The sequence below is a fragment of the Podarcis gaigeae genome, assembly GCF_964106915.1.
Source record: "Podarcis gaigeae genome assembly, chromosome: 14".
Classification (NCBI taxonomy): domain Eukaryota; kingdom Metazoa; phylum Chordata; class Lepidosauria; order Squamata; family Lacertidae; genus Podarcis; species Podarcis gaigeae.
In genome coordinates, this window is record NC_139690.1 from 31,173,368 (window position 1) to 31,195,262 (window position 21,895).

The following is a 21,895-nucleotide window of genomic DNA, read 5'->3' on the forward strand; positions in this document are numbered from 1 at the left end:
GTGAGTATTTTGGATTATTTTTACTCTTGGTTATACTTATATTCGGTAAATGCAACAGGTCTTGCTGCTGTTGCTGCAAAAAAGCGACAGACCCCCCCTCCCTCATTTTGGCCTCTCGTTCTCAAGCCCAGAATTCTATGACTGCCAAGAGAAGCCCATCAGCCCCCACCTTGCAGCTCAGCCAGCGCCTCCAACTCGTCCGCAAACTGCTCCTCAAATTCATCTTCAATGCCATACAGCTCGTGCTCATCTTCTTCCATATGTAAGATCTCCTCCCTCCTTTGCGATGCAGACAAAAAAAAGGAAAAGGAATATATTTATTTAAAAAGCTCAGTTCCACAAACTCTCTCGCTTTGTTGCTTGATGGTATGCAACAAAAAAGCAACCCCCTGCAAGAAAAGAAAAAAAAAGCAAACCCGCTTTGCAACTGCAAACAGTACCTGCAACAGCCCAGCTGACTTTTCCTTTTTGCAAACCAGCGCGCGCTGTTTCAGTTCCGGGTGAACGTTCCATGCGGCGGAAGGCGCTGATTGGCTGGCGGGTCTCCTCCACGCGCTGCTCGGCGGCTGCTGCACTGCCCGGGCCTGCTGGCTGCAATGTAGCGCCGCTGCGCGCGCCTTTGCATGGCGTACCGGCCCTCTGCTAGCGCCTTGCGCAAAGTTGCAGGTCGGTCGATCGATCCGCCCGGCTCGGTGCACTCCTTGCGGAGTGGGGCCGGCAGGGATGCGTGCACGCGCGTCTGCATGTCTGCATGCACGGGATGCATACGAAGGGCGCTGGAGGCGCAGCAATCTTTACAAGCCTCCCAGTGCAGCGTGGGCGTCTTTGGGGTGGGAAGGGTGCATGTTGTTTTCTGTCCCTTTATCCAAAGGATTTGGTAGCCGCCGATGTCGTGACGATGGCGGTGGGGTAGGGGTGAGCAGCCTCTACCTGAAAAGAAGCGCTTCTTTGAGGGGCTTCTCTTGCTTGACAGCCAAGCAGCCTCATCTGTCTCAAAGCGGGTTTAGGGCAAGTCTGTTAAAATAAATGTAAAGCGAGCATAATGGGGGGAAAAGCAAGATTTGGAGGCTCGGTGCTCCCTCCCTCTCTTTCCAGACTCTCCTGTCTGCGAGTTTTGTCAAGAGTCAAATAGGGTAGCCATTTAAGAACACAAGAGCCTCCTAGATCAGGCCACTGGCACATCTAGTCCAGCATCCAGTTCTCCTAGTAGCCAAGTGGATGCCCCAGTCGGAAGCTTGAAAGCTTTGTACATCACCACATCTATTTTAAAAAATAATAATTTCCACATGCACAATTTGAAATAATCTTTTTAAATAGAATACATTTCACAATAGCAAGAAAAAATCCAACCAGGTGAGCTGTGTGCCTGTACAGTCTGTTTCACAGGTGCTCAATGTGGATAGCTCTGAGGCCTCTCTTGCTCTAGGTGTGTGTTTTAAGCTATATGAAAACAGCTGCTTATTGTTGGATAGTTACCTTTTTTTATTAAGGGGTCACAATTTTACCTCCGCAGGAGAATGCAATAGTACCCTCCCCAGCAGTCATTCCAGAAAGCAGCATAACAAGATGCAAAAGCAGCAAATACGTATCTATTTATTCATTAAAATTCATATACTGCTTGATTATAAAACAAACCTCAACGTGGTTTCCAAAAATAATAAAATTATCAGTGAAAGCACTTGATAACTATTTAAAACATTATTACTATTATTATTAAAATCAATGACAAGCTGAGAACCAGATTAAAACATGCCAATGTTCTTGAGTGGGCTTACCTAAACAAAATATTCATTTATTGAATCAATCAATCAATCAATCAATCAATCATTTACTGTGTTTGACTAAAAGCCATTACAAATTCAATTACAAATCCAGCAAGTCAATTAAAACCTGTTAAAAGAAATCCAGAGATATACATCCATTTACAATAAGTCAAATTAATGAATCGCCTGCACAGTCTACAGCAATGTCTTTTATATAGTTAGCATGAATGTTTTTAGCGGCATTTGCAAATAAGACTTTTATATGTGACAAGTGGACCACAGTCAGAGAATAGCTAACATATTTTCCCTTCAGGGTTCTGTCCCTGTAGCGGAGCCAGCATCTGTTCCAAAAATCTCTTTCTGAGGTTTTGTTAGAGTTGACAATGGAGTATATAATGGGGGAGATCTGCCTCACCTACCCCACAAATACAAAGTCTTAAATGCCTTGGAACATTTCTGTATCTCCCATCTAAGACTGACGTAGGCATTGTTTGAAAACGGAGAGCTGTAAATGCAGTTTTCAGGGAGGCAAAGGTAAATGACTGCCAATATTGAGCTCTGGTGTGGTGAGATTTCAGCAAATGGATTAGAGATAAATCTTGCTCGTTATCCTGTTTATAAATCCAATCCCTGAGCAGTCTTTTCACTCCAGGGAATATAAAATCTATTGTCAGGTTTTTTTGAGGCTGGCAGGTCTTGTACTAACTTGGCCCAACCACCCTTCTTCCATTGTTCCTCCAGGCAGAGTCTAGGCAAGTGGTTCTCTGGCATATCCAGCCAAAAAGCAGTCATCTCTGCCCTAGCCTTTTAGACTTTTCCTCAGCATTTGATACAATTGACAGATTGATTTATTGCAATTCCTTAAGCACACCTGACATTTGTCTTTAGGGTTTCATCCAAACCTGATTTCTGCAAGTGTCCATTAATGCATTAACCAGTGTTGATGAGCATGCACAGAGTGATTTGCTTCTCAGACAGAATAACTCTGAACAACTTTCCCAAATCTAGGTCAGGGAAGAACACTTTTTGGATCAGAAACTCAGAACTGCACCTCTCTTTCCCTCTCTAAGGGTCCATTGCTATGGAGCCTGTGAGCATCGATAACTTGTCCATTCTGTACCAAAGTGCGGACTTCATTGTGGTTAACAAACACTGGGACGTCCGCATTGACAGCAAAATGTGGTATGAAAAGCTCACCCTGCAGAGCCAGTTGAAATATCGGTTCCCTGAGCTTGCAGACCCAGACACATACTATGGCTTCCGGTAAGTAGTTTGTAAGAAGGCTCTCTGTTTACGTAATGTGTGGGATAGCAGTATGAAATAGTTTTATTCAAACAATTTATGAACTTGGTTATTAGCAGCTGCCAAGTTATGTCGCACAGAAATGGGAAACTTTACAAGCACTGACTCCTGCATTATGGTAAAAAAATGTAAAAAAATGTATGGACCCTTCAATTGCTGAAACCCATAAATGTATAGGCCCATAAACTACAGGCAACGACCTCTTAGCACCCAGGCACAGACCTCCTCTGTAAAATGGGTATTATATGGTTAGTGTGATGGCAACAGTAATGTGAGTTGGAAATTTTCTAGAGCAATAGATGGATGCTGATTGCAAAAACTGTACTAGGTAAGCATGTCAGTTTTCAGCGCTTTTTGCTTTGCTTACTAAGTGCAAATAAAGTAGACTTGTTACACTAGATTGCTCTCCAGAGCAATTCAAACTGGCGACTCCCAGATTCAAATCATTCTATGCAAGCCTAATTTCAATTCTAAATGTTGTGGAAAACCCTAGATGACAAGTGCAAAGTGCACTTTAGTGTAAATGAGGAAGGTGTTTGTTTGTTTTTTAAAGTGATTTGAGGTTGTAATGGTTCTAGAGGGTTGCTCGTGCGTAAGTTGCCGCCACTCCTGGCTAGGTTGCCTGGTTGAACCCTTTCTCTCTGGACAGCCCTTCACTCGTGGCTGTCTCAGTCGCTGGCTGAATCCGTCAGTGGGCGTTTCTTGAACTTCTTCCAGCAAAGAACTTTTTTGACGCCAAGTCTCCTCCTACTCTCCCTGCGCGGAAGTCTTCTGCGCAGGGAGGGTGTGGGCAGCGGAGTACCCGTGCTCTCCCCACTGGTCTCCGGTGAAGAGTTCTGGAGCCTTCTCTCCGATTCCCCATCTGCCCCCCTTCACCCCTGGTGTTATGCTGATTTCCTTCCCCAGCAGATGGGCTGCCTCTCTCCCTCCTGGGACCCTCTCCGGCATCGCTCTGGAGCCTTCCCTCCGCCTCTGGCTCCGATGGCAGTTCCCTGACAGAGGTCAAGGCCAGATTTTCCAAAGTTCACAGAACCTTTGTTTGGAATTGTTTTACTTCTACTACATACTTTGAAAAGTTGTTTGTTTGTTCACTGTGATTTATATGCCTCTTAAGACATTGTAACCAAAACAATGAGGTCAAGGATAATCTTTTCATTTGTACTTGGATACTATTGGAAGCCATTTTGAATCAAGATGGCAGACTGAACTTTTCAGGCTGTTAATAATAGATAAATCTTCTCATCTTCCAGGTTTTGCCACCAGCTGGATTTCTCCACCAGTGGGGCCCTTTGCGTGGCGCTCAACAAGGCAGCTGCTGGAAGTGCCTACAAATGCTTCAAGGAACGGATGGTGACCAAGGCCTACCTTGCGCTGGTGAGCCACCATGTTTGTCAAGTTCCCTTCTAGCTATGAATCAGATGGAAGGCTGTGTTCTGGATGCTGCACTTTATGAATGGTGAAGGCCAGGGCTGGCTGACTCTGTGGACCCCTGTCAATATTGCTGCTCTGCAAATTCAGAAGTGCAAGGTCCCTTCATGATGGTCATACCCTTCTATGATTATGCAGTAATCTTGGAAAAATACAATAAAAGTTAAGGATACACTGCCTTCCAGCTAGGTTACTATTTTCTGTGCACATATAGAGGCAAATGATTTGGAGTGCTCCAATACAATCTTCCAGAGTGACTGAAGTTCTGTCTTCCTTGAAGTTCCATTGTATGTAACATCATTCTCTTGAATAACAATAATAATTTATTATTTATACCCCGCCTATCTGACTGGGTTTCCTCAGCCACTCTAGGTGGCTCCCAACAGAATATTAAAAACACGATAAAACATCAGACATTAAAAACTTCCCTCAACAGGGCTGCCTTCAGATGTTTTCTAAATGTCAGGTAGTTGTTTGTCTCTTTGACATCTGGTGGGAGGGTGTTCCACAGGGCAGGCGCCACTACCGAGAAGGCCCTCTGCCTGGTTCCCTGTAGCTTTGCTTCTTGCAGTGAGGGAACCTCTGGAAGGCCCTCGGAGCTGGACCTCAGTGTCCGGGTAGAATGATGGAGGTGGAGACACTCCTTCAGGTATACTGGGCCGAGGCCGTTTAGGGTTTTAAAGCTCAGCATCAACACTTGTTGAATTGTGCTCAGAAACGTACTGGGAGCCATTGTAGCTCTTTCAGGACCAGTGTAATATGGTCTCGGAGCACCTTGTGCTTTTAGTATTCCTAAGTGCTTAGCTTTGGAGCATACTGAACAACTCTTCCTGCGCACCTTCTTCAGAGTTACCCTAGGGGTCAATCCTTAATGGCTGACTTGCCTTCTTTCACTGTGATTGGCTCTGGTCAGCACAAAGCATGAGAAGACTTCTTAGCAGCTAAAAAACTCCCCTTTCTTACTGGTTGGGGCTCTAGGATAGTGGAGACAGGGAATCTGCTGTTCCAAAGTATGGGTGCTGCTACACTAAAAGATGATCTACAGGATCAGCTATGATTCACCCATCTTCCCACAAAACACAAGGTCACGTTCATGTGCCCAATTCACACTTTTCCACAGGAGGTGAAAAAGATTTTCAATGAGCACTTTTAACATTTATATTTTTTTTCCCAACCACAAAAATGGCTTTTTGTTTCAGGCCACCACTGTTGAAACAGACCCGGAAAGCCAGTAGGGGGTCAGACGTCAGCTGGCGTTCATATTTTTATCTTGATCCCTTTTGGGTGTCCCACTGACACGCGAGGCAAGGCGAGCCATCTGTAGGATGGGTGCCTAGTGACCGCCGCCTGTGACTTAAACATTACTTCTTTAAAAGGGAAAGATTAAAAAAGGCATTAAGTAGGAGTAGCAGATTGGCAAGAAATGAGGTTGGTTTTGCAACTGGTCGCAGCTAGGAAGAGAGACTCCTTGCATGTCAAAGAGGACAAAGAGGACTCTGTGTGTGTGTGTGTGTGTGTGTGTGTATACATATATATATGTGTGTGTGTGTGTATGTGTGTATATGTGTGTGTGTATATATATATATATATATGCCAGTTTTGAGGCTGTTCATCGCCTAGGTAATTTTGCATTTCTGGGTTGAGTATCCAACATCTTTCAGAGGTGCATTACCACTTCCCTAAAGAAAATGATACAGTCTGTGATGCTTTTTCCTGTTCCTATCCTCGGATCCTGTTCCCCACTGCTGATCTAAAGCTTTCTATTCCCTGCCTCCCCCTTTCCCAAGAAACTTCCCGGGATTTTCGTTAGCTGGAATAACGATAATATAATACATTATTATTAACAGCATTTAAACAATGTATATTATGGTTTTTTTTGGTGACCTTTAACAACTACCCTGTAAGGTAGGAAGGAATTATTATCTCCATATTGCATAAAAGGGTGCAGTGAGATTGAGATGTCTTAGGCCATGAAGTGAGTTTACTGCATTACACGTACTGTCACCATTGGCTCTCACCGTTATGCCATGCCCGCCTCTGGCTATGCTAAACGTCTGGCGTAGATGCATGATGTAGGCACAGGATGAAAAAGCCACAGTGCAGAGCATGTGGAAGCACATTATGTGTGTTTTTCCTACCCCTCCAGCTTCCCCGTGACATATTTGACCTCCCCTTCTTACTCCCCCACATCAGATAACCTGTGACTCACACCTGGGATTCCGAGCGGAATTCTGCACACCTGAAATTAGGACAGGCCCGTACGCATGCTGTACATTTAAAGCACATGGCTTCCCCTCAAAGAATCCTGGGAGCTGTAGTTTACCCCTATCACATTTTTAAACTTAAAATCCATTGTTGTATATTGTTTTCAATGTTTGTTTTGCTGTTGGGATTGTACTTCCATTTGTGTTTCACAAGCTGGTCTCTGACCGTAATAAATTTCATGTTCATGTCCCCCTCACAGAGCCACAATTCTGAGCACCCTCCACAAATTACACTTCACAGGATTCTTTGGGTTGGGGGGGGGGAGCTAGGTGTGTTTAAATGTGGTTTTAAGTGTACGATGTGGAGGTCACCAAAGCTTGCCGTGGCTTTTTGTTCAACGGCCTTCGTGGATGGTGAGAGACAAAAAGGGTGGCGCAAAGACTCTGCAGATGCTGAATCCGTTCAGGAAGCAGAGCTAATCTGCTGCAGATGAAATCCTCCTGGGCCAAGCGGATTATGTGTCTCTCAGCTTCTGTGGATGGGAAGAGCTTAATGCAGCCTGGTCACGGGGAAACCATGCTGATCCGCGCAGTCTGGAATGAAAAAAAAGCTTATTTGCTGTGAGCATGGATCTTCAAAGGAAAAAGATGTGCCTTCCCCCGGCAGTGTTACATCTCCTCCAAAGCCAAGAGTCTGGTGCCCTCTTGGTTTTGGGATTGAAGAGCTGGGCAAGTCTGCCAGTTTTGTCTTCTCTGCGTTTCTCACTTTCGCAGTCTCATGTTCTGTTTGCCCCATTTCTGCATCAGTTTGCAAACTTCCTTTTAAACAAGTCATCCTGAAAACCTTACATGCATCAATCATCACAGTGTGATTTTTTTTATCTCCCAGTAAAACACATCTTTGCAAGCAATTTTTTTTAATGTACGCATTTTTGTGTACACGATTCCCTGATAGCCTTTTTTTTTTGGCTTGGAGAACTGCAGTACAGAATTTGCAAAAGTGCAAATTCCAAAAGGCAGATGTATGTTTATGTTCATGTTCTGGTCTGGGAATTACAAATTGATTCACGTTGAAATGCATACTAGACGAATTCGAATTTCTCATCCATCTCTGTACGGACTCCAACAGGGGTGCCCAAAAGCTCAACAACTTTGACCTGCTCCCCTAAAAAAAAGCTTAACAACTCTGAACTACCCCCCCCCAAATGGGTAGATCACTGCCAATTCCCCCCCCCCCCGGAGTAGATCGCAGTCTCTTGGGAGTTGGATGTCCCTGGACTACAACTCCCAACAGGGCTGCTGGGAGTTGTACTCCAAAACATATGGGAGGCACCAGGTTGAGGAAGACAGGTTTAGAGGAACTTACTTCCAGTAAGTGTCTGAAGTGAGGATGAGGGTGGGGTGAACTTGCCGCCCTCCAAATGTTCTTGGACTCCAACTCCCAGCAGCCCCAGCAGCCAGCATAGCCAGTGGCGAGGGATGATGACATGCTTTGTAGTCCAGAGACACCTGGAGGGCCCTAGGTTCCCGAATCCTGATTTAAAGTAAGGGAAGTTAAGATGTCCCTGTACAGCAGTTCTGCAGGTAGATGGCTTTGCAAGTGATATCGACCCGTTCCCATTTTACAGTTGGGAAACTGAGGCTGGTGTTTTTTTTCATGTTAAGACTCAGGGTGTTGTGACAAAATGCATCCTCTGCTTGGCAGGTGAGGGGCCACATCCAAGAGGCGAGGATGACGATCGACTACGCCATCGGGAAGAACACGACAGAAGGCTTGACACACATGATGTGCATTGAAGGGACGGAGGGTAGGGCTGCCACCACCCTTTCATGCCCCCTTTGTCATTTTCATTGTAGCACTGAGGCATTGCATCATCAGAAAACTTTGAGCTTTGCAGATGTTTTGAAAATTGACTTTGCTTTTAACACGTTGATTCCAACATTTCTAACAGGTTGTGAAAACCCCAAACCTTGCCAGTCGGAGCTAACAGTGCTTGAACATGGCCTTTACAGTGGCGATCCAGCGACGAAAGTGCTTCTGCAGCCCCTCACAGGTAAAAGGATTCCAGCTCCTTCATTGCATGGCTCTGGAATGGTCTTTCCCACAATGCAATGTGTGCTTCTGTTTCCAAGCTGTCAAGTCAGGCCAGTTCAGCAAGGCCAGTTCTCCACTCTTCTGTGCCTCAGAGAAGTTTACAGTGGTACCTCAGGTTAAGTACTTAATTCGTTCCGGAGGTCCGTTCTTAACCTGAAACTGTTCTGAACCTGAAGCACCACTTTAGCTAATGGGGCCTCCTGCTGCCGCTGTGCCACCAGAGTACGATTTCTGTTCTCATCCTGAAGCAAAGTTCTTAAACTATTTCTGGGTTAGCGGAGTCTGTAACCTGAAGCGTATGTAACCTGAAGCGTATGTAACCTGAGGTACCACTGTATTTACTTGTATATCTAATTGATTTTTATTGAAGTTTTTTCATACAAACAAGAAGTATTTAATAACAAATGTGGCACGCATAACAAATCTTGAATGTGAACTTAGTCCTTGTGCTGCTTGTTGACATACATAAAAAATACACAAAAATAGACAAGGTGCAGAAACAGCAGTCTGGAAGACCAAAGGATGTAATTTATACATTTTTAAGCTAAAGGCCAAAAGTGTTTCAGTATAATACACGTTTCTGCACTTTTAGAAAAGAAAACTCAAGGCAGAGTACAACTTATTAGAATAAAAACAGCAGAAAAGCTTTGTTAAGACATCAGTAAGTACTGATTGGTTTTTTAAAAAAGAGAGAATTCATGTTACACAGGCCTGTCTAAAACAGTATTGTTTTCAGAAGCTGCTGCCAGTCCGTGCAGGGAATACTGAGCATGGACTGATTGGTCTGACTCAGTATAAGGCAGTTTCGTAATGGAGATGTGTGAAGGGTTTGTTGGTGAAACATCAACACCAGAATTGGATGAAACATTTCACGTGTCTCACGGAAGCGACCTATGTCTCCTCGTCCTTGGAGGAGGGTGGGCTGATAGCCGAAAGGGTCTCTGTCCTAAAAAAATAAATGGCATTGTCCTTTCCGCCTCTCCTCAGGAAGAACCCACCAGCTCCGCGTCCACTGCAGCGCCATCGGGCACCCGGTGGTGGGCGACTTCACGTACAGCTTCAAGAAGGACAGCGGCCCTTACCGCATGATGCTCCACGCCTACTACTTGCGTATCCCGACCAGCAAGGAGCTTATTGAGGTGATCGCGCCCGACCCTTTTGTCCCCACAGTGGACAGCAACTGGGCCCCTCAGCGTGCCACGCACCAGCTGGAGGAGCTGATCCAAGAACTGAAGGACCAGAGCGTCCTGGCGGAGGAAGGCCATCAGGGGAATCTGCTTGGGAGCCCAAGCCCTGAGGCCCCGCAGGAAGCCAAGAGCCCTGAGGTGGAGGAGTTGGAGCAGGAGCAGCGAGGGAAATGTGAGCAGTGGCTGGCCGAGTGGGCCCTGGAATGACATGACCCACGGATCCCTCGTGGTCGGGAAACCCCGAATCTTTATACCTTGTCTCTACCGCTGATTCCTGCCAGAAGCTTTTCCAGGCCTGACTCCCAACACCTGTCGTTTTGTTCACTCCCAACATTCCTCGGAAATGCCTCTGTGAGGGTCGCGTTCCCAAACTGGAATTTTGACTGTGTGCTTGATCAGCTTTTTAACCCCGTGCCCTCAAGCTGGCTCGTTTTAGTCGCCGGATGTGGAAGATCACGGACTGTGGTCAGACAGGCCAGGTTTGTGCCCTGAAATTGACACTCTTAAGCCATTGGATTAACGCAATTGGGGCACTGTCTCTCAGGGTGATGTCAAGTCATACTTAGAGTAGACCCATTGAAATCAGTAGCCTTAAAATTGCTCATCAGTAATACTAAACATTTTCTTTGTTCCTATATAAGCCATACTAGAGACTTTCAGAGACGAGCCACATAGTTGGCTCTGAATTTCCTAGCAGCCAGTGCAAATAGAGAGGCAAACAAGGTAATAGAATTTGATGGATTGATTGATTGATTGATTGATTGATTGCATCAGATCCCACCTTTTTCTCCAAGGAGCTCAAAGTGACATATATGTGCATGGTCCTTTCCCATCTCATTTAATCCCAACAACAACCCTGTGAGGTAGGTTTGGCCGAGAGGCAGTGACTGGCCCAGTGTCACCCAGTGAGCTTTATGGCTGAGTGAGCACTTGAACCCTGGTCTCCCAGGTTTTAGTCTGACACTTTAACCCAGGGTTTCCCCAACTTGGGTCTTCAGCTGTTTTTGGACTACAGCTTCCATCATTCCTAGCTAACAGGACCAGTGGTCGGGGTTGATGGTAGTCAAGAAACAGCTGGAGACCCAAGTTTGGGAAACTCTTCTCTAACCGCTTTGCCCCCTGGCCGATTTTCCTTGTCCCACAGCGAAAAGCACACAAACTCACTTGATGTAAAAAAAAGGAATAACATTGTGGCTAAACTCAGACAGGTATTTTACATGAGGCTATTTGTCTAGAGCAGGGACCTCCAACTCCCAAGAGACTGTGATCTACTCCCAGCACAAAAAAGTGGCAGGGATCTAACCCATTTTAGGGGTTCAGGTCAAAGTTGAGCAAAGTTGAGCTTTTTTTAGGAGTTCAAGTCAAAGTTGTTGAGCTTTTCTTAGGGGGCAAGGTCGGTGTTGTGGAGATTATTTGTGGGAGGGCACAAAGCAGAGGTTATTATTTTAAGATGTAAATGCCGAAAAACGCTTACCTAACAAAAGCTGGGCGGTGCTAACTCAGAATTCCACTTTAGCAATCCTGCACGACTGAAGGAAACAGTGAGGCTGCATGGCCGGATACATTCATTTTACAGCTACTCTTCTCAAGAAAACAGAAATGAACTAGCAATCGACCGCGATCTACCGCTATCACCTGGGGACGCTGAGTAACGTAGTGAACAGCGTCCTCTATAACCATTTTACACAAAAGACTCAGAAATGCTGTTCTAGCAGCCTTACAAAGGTAATAGCACTAAGTCTTAGCTTTGCAGAAGCAATTCTATGCGGAGCCAAAGTAACTCTCAGTCTATTATTAGTCTGGGTGTTGGAGACAGTTCAGATTTCCTTTCTAAAGGAAGCATTGACCTGTTGGCATCTCTGCTGTTTGCAGACATGCTGTTCAGGCTAGAGTGCAAATCCAGCCACCAAACGACCGTAACGGGATGCTAATGCTTCGCGTCTGGTTTCCGTCGCTCACCCTTCAATTCCCCCAAACAAGTTACTGCTTTGTGTATGACTGCTAGGGAACCTGGTAGTGAGATGATCACAACCCAGTCATAGTGGCTGATAGATGTCAGTGGGTCTTCTCTGAGGGCGATGCATGCTGGACGTCGCCCTGAGCCTCTGCTGCCCTCAGGGGAATCTGTGGGGAAAGTGTCAGAAAAAAGGGACCACTTGACCTGCTGAAACCCCACCCTCCGCCTGCCTTCAGCCACAGAGATTCACTCCCCTTTTCATCTGTCTTTCATTTTGGATAATAACCAATGCATGAGGAGGCTTGTAACATAACTGTCTCTTGGACTCTGAAGCAAAAAAATGGATGAAAGAAACCAGGAAAATCTCCTTTCCTTTTTTAGTGGGGTCCCCCAGCAGGGCACTCATAGGTATCTCAGAACCCTCAGATAACACTCCGCTCCCCAACACCTGTCAAGCATTCTTGACCCTCTTAATTTTTTTTAAAAAATGAGGACTTTGGGGGAAGTTAATTCCTTGAGGGTGTCTGTTTTTTCACCTGTTTTCTTTTTTAAGGAACACTGTTTAGATGCTTTCCTTGTTGCTTTGAGAGAGAATTCTGAGTACCAACAGTTTTTCTTCTGCAGATTGGGTGCTTTGTGGTGCCCACACCTATTGCTTAGATTTCCAAATGTGCCCCTAGGCCTGAAAATTTGCAGATCCCTTTCTGGTTAAGGTTTTCTCTCTCTCTCCCTCCCTCCCTCCCTCCCTCCCTCCCTCAGAGCTCTTTTCCTGACTGACCTTTGACTTCACTTCCCATAGAAAGAAAGCTTTTGGCAATTTTAGATCAGCCATCTTGCATTTTTTTGATGTTATGTGGATGTCTGGCAGGGTATGTATGTGGGTTTCAGCTTTTATCTACCTTGAAGTAGCAGCTGATGGTGGTGATGATAACAATCCTTTTCTAGGGTATTGTAACAACTGCTCCACAACATATTTGTGTGTTTGTGTGTGTGTGTCTTTTTAAAAATCACCTTTGAGCTCATTTTCCTATGCAGGTTTTAGGATGACGTTGCATCACTAGTTTCAGTGCCCTTGTTCATTTTATTGTGCCCATGAAGCTTCTGAGCCCCAGTGCCCCATTTGCCATGAAAACACATTGAGCAGAAAAAAGGAAGTTGGAATAGTGACGCTCTTTCCCACTTCCTCCTTCAGCTCTGTGCTTTACAGTTCCACCGGACCTGACTTTTACCAGATCCTGTGTGCATCCTCTCTGTCTGTCTTTGGAGAGGGGAGCTGATCTGGGTTCAGAAGGGGGAGAGACGTGATCAGAGAGTGTCCACAACACTTACTGAAAAGTCCCTATATGCTAATTGGTTTTTTAAAAGTTGGTGACCCCTGCCTTAAATTGACACCCTCTCTTGTGCATAGACACACATGCACACTGCCTTCCTTCCCCGTGTCAGATCTAGCTGGCAAAGCCAACTTTGTGCTCTTTGAATCCTGATTTGTGCTTGGAGACCCATGCAGTCACAAGGCATGCATTTTCTCATTGTGGCACAGGAAGGGTAGTGTCCTTTCCCTCATCCATCTTTATTTTGAAACAAAGGGAGCATCTGATCTTCACAGTTAGGGTTGAAAACGTGCCTTACGAGGGATTCCAGGGAACTGCAAGTCCTACACTGCATGCAGATCCTGTCTCTTTATTCCTGCATGTGTCCTTCCAGCCCTCACAATAGAGACCTTGTTTTTCTTGTGAAATCCCATTTCCTTGTGAAACCTCTTAAAGCCTTGCCAAATTTTCCCAAAAAGGATGCTGCATCCAAGTGTAGATTGTGCTGTTGATATTTGTGCACATTATGTTATGCAAGTAGAATTTAAACTGATCACAGGAGGTGGGTTTTTTTGGCAGTGCTGTGCATATATAGAATATTGCTCATAATGCCCACTGACTTACCGTTTGGATTTGGGAGGGAGGGACATGGAACAGTTCTCACCACTAGAGGGCACTATTCATATTGTAAAGATAGTCCTGGTTCTCTGACTGCCATCCTTTGACAGAGATAATTATATGGAAATGATTAATCGCTCCCATTTATTTTGCAGAAGACCCTTTAACACACTCTTAGAAGAAGGAGAGCAGTGGGGAAAGAGAAAAAGGAAGATTTAAAGAGTTTTTACAAAAATATGAGCTTAAATTGTTAGTAAAACATGGTTGATAAAAAACAGTTAGCATTTACATTTGCATTGTAAATTAAATCAAGGCACAAACTTTAGCAGCTCGAGGGTTTTTTGCAGGATGACCAATTTTTATTTATTTTCCAAATATGCAGAAATAACCTTCCATGAGCTGCCTGCACTAAATATTTATACTGTATCACAGTCTTAAGCATCCATGCTTCATTATGTTTCTGATGCAATAGTATGCCCTTGTGGCAATAAAGATGGGCTTGTCAGTAATTGCAAGTGATTACTGGATCTCCCAGAGGATGGGGCAGAAATCTTCCAAAGTTATTCTCAGGGCACACAAACTCTGGGTCGTTTATTGCTGTGTCCACCCTGTTTCTTTATAGAAATTTCCATGGAAGTTGTTCTCATTTTTCAAATGTCTGTTTTGTAGCAAGTTGTATTTAAGCACATTGGGGAGAGGCCTTGATTACGCTGATATGCAACAATTATCACTTTGCAGGGCTGACCATATCATTAGGCAGAGCAAGGCAGACTGCGTCCTGGCCTGGCCTGCATCCCTTACAGAGATTTTCACAAGAAACAATTATTTTTCTTCAAACAGGATAGGTGAACCTCTAAGAAGAACAACTCACCCCTTGAGCGAAAGACCAAAGCCAAAGTAAAACCCCAAAGATGGGCAAGATGGGCCATTTCTCTCCAGGGAGTGTCACCACCTAGCTATGGGGTGAGCTCCTGTTGCTCTGTCCCAGCTCCTGCCAACCTAGCAGTTCAAAAGCATGCCAGTGCAAGTAGATAAATTGGTACCGCTGTGGCAGGAAGGTAAATGGCGTTTCCGTGTGCTCTGGCACTCGTCACGGCGTCCTATTGCGCAGAAGTGCTTTAGTCACGCTGGCCACTTGACCCAGAAAACCGTCTGTGGACAAACGCCGGCTCCCTTGGCCTGAAAGCGAGATGAGCGCAGCAACCCCATAGTCACCTTTGACTGGACTTAACTGTCCAGGGAACCTTTACCTTTTTACATGGGATATTGCTTATGGTCAATGAAAGCCCAACCAGGGATTGATACTGGAGGAGTAGGGCCAGGAGGCTAACTTTGACACCCGAGAACACAAAAAAGCAGAAGCAAAACGAATACATATTTCATTTTAAATGGACTTTCCTGCTGAGTGTGAAGCATAGACCCTCATTTTTAAAGGGAAAAGGGAGAGAAGTCTTCTCCCAAAGTGTTGAATGCCACAAGTAATTTAACAAAACAACAAAACAAGATGCGCTATTTTATATGTTTACAGGTAAACAGATGGGTGATTTCCTGCAAGATCTTGCGAGATCTCATCAAAGTCTTGCAAGATGTCTAGGAGAGCAAAATGTCTCTTGAGATTTGGCAGAGATCTTGCAAGCTCTTTCAGGGACCAATGCCAGCAGTGCGTCTCCACAAGCGGCGGAGGTGACACAGATGATGGTACAGCTGCAGTGCCACTGACAGTGGTGGTGAGTGTCCCACTGGAGATGGTGCTGTTGTGGTGTGGCAGAGCTGGGTGGCACTTCCTGTTTTGCCTCGAGTGGTAAAATGGGACGTACCACCCCTGACCTCAGGATTCCAGAACTGACAACTGTCAGTTCGGAGGGAAAGAAGGCAAGGACCCACAGCCCAAGTGGGGCTCGCTAGCTTGGGGAGGAGTTGTGTGATTCCTCAGGCCTGCATCCTGGCCAGGCCTGTGCCTATATATAAAAACACTTCATGGGAAAAGCAGCCTAACATCATCTCACCTGAAGCTCAGCTGGGATGACATTGGACCACGGGTGCCATTTTGTGTGAGTTGCGTGCTTGATTGGTGCGAGCCTGTTTTTCTAGGGTTGGCAAACATGTCTCTGGGAGGCGAAACCATTCCATCTTTAATGCCCCATGGACCAAACTGCAAAATAGCCTGACTTTTCCCATAGCATGTTCCAAAATAGTTGGGCTAATTTTTTGCTGTGCTTTTATCCACTGTTGCAAGGAGAACTAGAAATGAATATATATTTTCCTTAACCTGTTATTTTGTTAATTGTGAGAAAGAGAGATCTATTTTAGGATAAAATGTTCACAATGGTCAGTGCACACTTTGAATGGTGACATGACATCTGTTTCTGCTATATATTATCACCCCGGGCTTCTAAGTTGGCATTGTTGTCTGTTTGCTAGCAACTTAAAGTCACCTATTTGTATATATATACTTGTGTGTGTGTATTTTAAAAGTGATGTGATGTGGAACTTCATGTACTCATGACACTCTGTAAGATTTCAAAATACTACTTGTTATTTATTGTTTTGCATTTGTGGACATAACTGAAATAAACCACACAGGATAAACATTATCAGTGGCTTATAAATCTTACACAAATGGGGGCACAGTGCCTTTTAGTGGCACACCTAGATGTGCTGTCATTAGATCAGGGGTTCCCAAACTCTGACCAGTGGATGAACTTCCTTCATGTGGTCCGCACATTTCTGTAAAAAATCATTTAAAAATTATACAGCATCTAGCACAGTGCATTACAGTTGCTACAACAGGAAGAATAACTACCAAGTGGTCCTTAGCAGTTTTCAGGTGGTCCATAGGGGCAGGGAATTTGGGAGCCACTGCACTAGATTCTTCAATGTCAGCCCTAAGCTCCTTTTCACTCTTGTCTTCAAACAAGCAGCAATTATTTCATAGTGTGTTGGAAAGTTCTTGGTTTACGTTGTTAAAAGGCAGTTAGCGTTCTCAATTACCATTTGTTGGAAGATCCAGGGTGAGTAAAAGAAAGGACTTCTCCATACAGTGCATAGTTAAACTATGGAATGCTCTCCCACAGCAAGGCAGCAATGGTCACCTACCTAGACTGCTTTAAAAGAGGATTAAGCAAATTCATGGGATGAGGGTGGCGCTGTGGGTTAAACCACAGAGCCTAGGACTTACCGATGAGAAGGTTGGCGGTTTGAATCCCCGCGACGGGGTGAGCTCCTGTCACTTGGTCCCTGCTCCTGCCAACCCAGCAGTTCAAAAGCACGTCAAAGTGCAAGTAGATAAAAAGGTACCGCTCCAGCGGGAAGGTAAACGGCGTTTCCGTGCGCTGCTCTCGTTCGCCAGAAGTGGCTTAGTCATGCTGGCCACATGACCCGGAAAAACTGGACAAACGTCGGCTACCTCGGCCAGTAAAGCGAGATGAGCGCCGCAACTCCAGAGTTGGTCACGACTGGACCCAATGTTCAGGGTTTTACCTTTACCTTTAAGCAAATTCATGGAAGAGAGGGCTATTGGTGGCTGCAAGCCTTGATGGCTATGTTCTGCCTCCACAGTCAGCAGCAGCAATGCTTCTGAATTACTGGATCCTGGAAATCACAAGAGGAAAGAGGACTCTTGTGCTCAGGTCCAGCTTACTGGCTTCCCACAGGCACCTGGCTGGTTACTATGAGACCGGAATGCTGGTTTAGATCAGGGGTCAGCAAACCTTTTCAGCAGGGGGCCAGTCCACTGTCCCTCAGATCTTGTGGGGGGCCGGACTATATTTTGCAGGGGGGGGGGGATGAACGAATTCCTATGCCCCCCAAATAACCCAGAGGTGCATTTTAAATAAAAGCACACATTCTATTCATGTAAAAACACCAGGCAGGCCCCACAAATAATCCAGAGATGCATTTTAAATGTAAAAACACACTGATTCCCGTACCGTCCGCGGGCCGGATTTAGAAGGCGATTGGGCCGGATCTGGCCCCTGGGCCTTAGTTTGCCTACCCATGGTTTAGATGATTCCACTTTGGGGTGAAACAGCAGACTCTTCTTATGTTTAAATTACATTGCAAATGAATTTAGTGTGTACTGTGGTAGGAAGCTAGAGTTGTACACATGCAGTCCAAAGAACCTCACGACATACTTTATGATGGATAGGCGCTTCACAGCACAGGTGAGAGATTGTATGGTTAAATTCTCTTTTTCAAAAACTTATTGGACTCAGAATAGTAGCGTGGCAGGGAAAAAGAGGTGCTAGAGGACCTTTTCTCCCTGCTGTGCTACCTTCCTGCATACAGGGTCAAAACAAAAAAAATTCCTTCCAGTAGCACCTTAAAGACCAACTAAGTCAGTTCTTGGTATGAGCTTTCGTGTGCATGCACACTTCTTCAGATACACTGAAACAGAAGTTTCCAGACCCTTCTATATAGTGAGAAGGTGGGGAGGGGTATTACTCAGAAGGGTGGTGGGAATGGGTGATTGGCAGATAGCTGTGATGAGCCTGTTGACGACTCTTAACAACTGCAATAGGTCTTACAGGAAGAAGCAAGGGGTGAAAAGGTGAAAAATGGCTTTGTCATGTATAATGAGATAAGAATCCAAGGTCTTTGTTCAGACCAGGTGTCTCCATGGTTTTAAGTTTGGTGATAAGTTGTAATTCAGCAGCTTCTCTTTCCAGTCTATTTCTGAAATTCCTTTGTAGTAAAACAGCTACTTTGAGATCTTGTATAGAATGTCCTGGGAGATTGAAGTGTTCTCCTACTGGTTTCTCTGTCTTGTGATTCCTGATGTCCGATTTATGTCCGTTTATTCTTTGGCGTAAGGTCTGGCCTGTTTGTCCAATATAGAGAGCTGAAGGACACTGTTGGCATTTGATGGCATACACAATGTTAGACGATGAGCAATTAAATAGTCCCGAGATGGTTTGTGTGATGTTGTTGGGGCCAGTAATGGTGTTGTCCGGGTGTATGTGGCAGCAAAGTTGGCATCTGGGTTTATTGCAGGCTCCCCTCCCCACCTTCTCACTATATAGAAGGGTCTGGAAACTTCTGTTTCAGTGTATCTGAAGAAGCGTGCATGCACACGAAAGCTCATACCAAGAACTGACTTAGTTGGTCTTTAAGGTGCTACTGGAAGGAATTTTTTTTGTTTTGACTATGGCAGACCAACACGGCTACCTATCTGTAACTGCATACAGGGTGTCATTGTTCTTCCCTTTAAGCTTCTTGCCCTCCTCCAGAACAGTTAAGGAAGAACCAGTGGTCTGTGAAACTGGAGAAATGTTTAAGGTCAAGCACAACCCATGCGCTGCTCATGCTCCCCTTGCAATGATAAGGTAAGCTCAGCATCACGCCAACGCCTGCCTGAAACACTGGAGAGCCACTGTCAGTGCAGAGACAGTACCGAGCTGGATGGGCCCATTTGTCTGACTTGGTATAAGGCAACTCCCTGTGTTCCTACTTAAAGCAGCCTTTTCAGAATGATGAGGACTAGAATCCTACATTTTAGGGGAAGGAAAATAAGTGAATAGTACAGCACTTGCTTTGCATACAAAAAGTCCCAAGTTCAATCCCCAATGGCACCTCCAGGTAGGACTGGGAGAGAGCGCCGCTGCCTGAAAACGAAAGCTGCTGCCGTTCAGTGTAGACAATACTGAGCTAGATGGCAGCTTCCTGTGTTCAAAGGACAGATTTCAGCACAGCGCAATGAGCGTGAGAGAGGGAGGCTTGCCTGAGGCTCCCTGCTGAATTCCTAGGAGACTGCTCTCTCTATCGTTTGATTGCTCACTCCTTTGCTCCACCCCAGCACAGACCAGCCACCCCGGCACTGACTAATATTCCAGATACCTGCCATGGGCATATTATGTTCTAAACATAGAGTTCCTCTTACAGCATTTCCCACCCAGTTTTCTCTGTGTCTCTTCCTGTGCTAGAAGTTCACACTCAGGGTCAAATGTCCACTGGAGCCCTCCTGCAATGGAGCACTATTTTTTTGTTTTGTTTCCAGGTGTGCAAAATGGGTGGGTCGAAAATACTGTTTCCCTCAGGTAAAGGACAACAAGAATGGAGGCTGTCTGGGTTTGCTTGAGCCTTTGGTCAAATGGCCTTGCGAAGCCAATCATTTCTTCGGAGGGAGGAAGCCAGGGTGACCCAAGGAATGCCAGGGCACACTAGGAGCGGCCAGTAAAGAATGAGCCCGTACTGGCCAGGCTGGAATTCTCTGAAGCCCAGGCAAACTTGGCTGACCTGCTTCGAAACGAACGAGTTTCCCCATTATCAACAAGCTGAGGAAAATTCAACAAGGCAATGCCATAACATAAAAAGACTGACTCAGTGGAAAGCAGCTGCTTATGTTTGCTTGCGTACGGATAATGCGGGGGTGCTGCTACTGCAACAAAAAAGTTGCAGTGTATCAACACGGTCTCTGCCAGCCTGGAAGAGGAGTCTTGTAGCAGGTGTTGGTTGGTAGGATAAGGTAGTATAGGGAAGGGGGTCTTTCCTACCCACTTTCTGAGGATTTCTGCTTCTGTGTTAACATGACAGTGCAGGGTTCAGGTTTGGGGCTGGCCAGGAGCATTTTTTTTCTATATAAAAGAGAGGAAGAGCAGAGAGTGCATCTGAGAAGTGTCCTTTCCCCCTTTCCTCCCTCCTGAAATCGTCCCACGTAGCACACATAGAGGACAGTTTTTTAACTTCCTGGCATGCTCCTATCCAGCTCTTAATTCTCCCCTTCCAGAATACTCCTACCTGGTAGGGCAAGGCTGGGGAACCCGTTTTTTCAGACTGAGGGCCACATTCCCACCAAAACAGCCTTTGAAGGGCCACATGCAAATGATGGTTTGGGAACAGAGGCAAAAACAGGTGGTGTAACTGATGTACATTTAAATCATAGTATAGCAAGGTAGTTTCTGCACACACTCAAACACCCCTCTGCAGCCTCCATTCAGACAAGCAAGAGGTCAGAGTTCCAAGGACACTTTCAAGCAAGGGAAAAACACTCCAGGGAGTGAGGGGTGTGGCTTGGAGAGGGTTCTAGGGTTCAAATATGGACCCTTTAAACTCTATGGTTCTATGTAGGCACAGGACGATCTGTCAATTTCTGTTTCTGATTTTTCCAATGTGAAATTCTGGACTCCACATTGCTACATCAGTTAACAATTTGTTCTTAAAAAGAAAAACATCATGAAAACTTGTCAGCGTTTTTGTGTGGTTTTCTCCTACCACACATGCATTTGTATGCTATTTTGCAAAAAGCAATCTTTTAATTATTTTGTTCCCACCAATGTACACATTTTGACACACACTTAACCCAAGTATATGCACTTTTGTACACATTACTTGGCTGGAGAACTGAACTGCAAAATCTGGAGAAGCGCAAGTTTCAAAAAAATACTGTATTTTTTGCACCATAACACTCACTTTTTTCCTCCTAGAAAGTAAGGGAAAATGCCTGTGCGTGTTATGGATGGAATGCCTACGGGTGGCATGCCTACGGATTTTCCTCCTCTAAAAACTACGTGTCTGTTATGGTCAGGTGCGTGTTATAGAGCGAAAAATACGGTAGTTGGGTTTTGGTTTGCGTATTGTTTTGCAAACAGTTTTAAATGCGAACTGCACCAATTTTCTCCCCCTTTCCTAAGTCCAGGGCAAGCATTTTGCACATTCTCTGAGGCATTCAGTCCACACCGCACCGTATGTCTATAGCAGGATCATACTGCTTTTAACAGTCATGGGAATGGTAGATGTGTGAGGGGAATAGGGGGGCTCCTAGTAGTTCTCAGTACCCTTCACAAACTACAGCTCCCAGAATTCTTTGGTAGAAGCTATGACTGCTTTAACCAGGACTTTGGCTGATTAACATTCTATGCTCTTTTAAATGTGCTTGTGGGAGAGGGGTTCTTGATTTGTTCTTGTTCTAGTTTTATTATGCATTTTGTGTTCTCATTTTCTATTTTTATGTTGTGAACTGCCCTGTGATTTTTGGATGAAAGGTGGTGTACTACTACTACTACTACTACTACTACTACATAATGTGGTATCATA

At 45.2% G+C, this 21,895-nt stretch overlaps 2 protein-coding genes across 6 annotated transcripts in view; one reads left to right on the forward strand and one right to left on the reverse strand.

The window, feature by feature from the left end:
* Positions 1–549, reverse strand: part of CHTF18 (chromosome transmission fidelity factor 18) — a 31,899-nt gene extending 31,350 nt beyond the window's left edge. For both annotated transcript variants that reach the window (XM_083710828.1, XM_083710827.1), the window contains exons 1-2: positions 441–549; positions 170–279 (exon numbers count right to left, since the gene is read on the reverse strand). In XM_083710828.1, the coding sequence (XP_083566954.1) occupies positions 170–260 (91 nt within the window). In that variant the 5' untranslated portion in view covers positions 261–279; positions 441–549. The remainder of the gene's footprint in view (positions 1–169; positions 280–440) is intronic.
* Positions 550–558: 9 nt separating this feature from the next.
* Positions 559–16,458, forward strand: RPUSD1 (RNA pseudouridine synthase domain containing 1). Of its 4 annotated transcripts, XR_014557725.1 has the most exons (8): positions 559–666; positions 2,077–2,297; positions 2,834–3,026; positions 4,316–4,439; positions 8,403–8,505; positions 8,650–8,751; positions 9,780–10,458; positions 14,020–16,458. XR_014557725.1 is itself a non-coding variant. In XM_083711005.1 (7 exons), the coding sequence occupies exons 3-7, from the start codon at positions 2,845–2,847 to the stop codon at positions 10,184–10,186; spliced, it is 918 nt and encodes a 305-aa protein (XP_083567131.1). In that variant the 5' UTR covers positions 559–666; positions 2,077–2,297; positions 2,834–2,844; the 3' UTR covers positions 10,187–16,458. The 4 variants fall into 4 exon arrangements, 2 of the variants coding, with proteins under 2 accessions (XP_083567131.1, XP_083567130.1); XR_014557726.1 differs by lacking the exon at positions 2,077–2,297; XM_083711005.1 differs by having other exon boundaries at positions 9,780–16,458.
* Positions 16,459–21,895: the final 5,437 nt, after the last annotated feature.

What these genes read in the sequence shown, in the direction of transcription:
- RPUSD1 (XM_083711004.1), top strand. Translation starts at nt 624, where the DNA reads ATGGCGTACCGGCCCTCTGCTAGCGCCTTGCGCAAAGTTGCAG. An exon ending in GACACATACTATGGCTTCCG is followed by an intron (nt 3,027 to 4,315) that starts GTAAGTAGTTTG and finishes CTCATCTTCCAG; the next exon opens with GTTTTGCCACCAGCTGGATT. An exon ending in GTGCATTGAAGGGACGGAGG is followed by an intron (nt 8,506 to 8,649) that starts GTAGGGCTGCCA and finishes CATTTCTAACAG; the next exon opens with GTTGTGAAAACCCCAAACCT.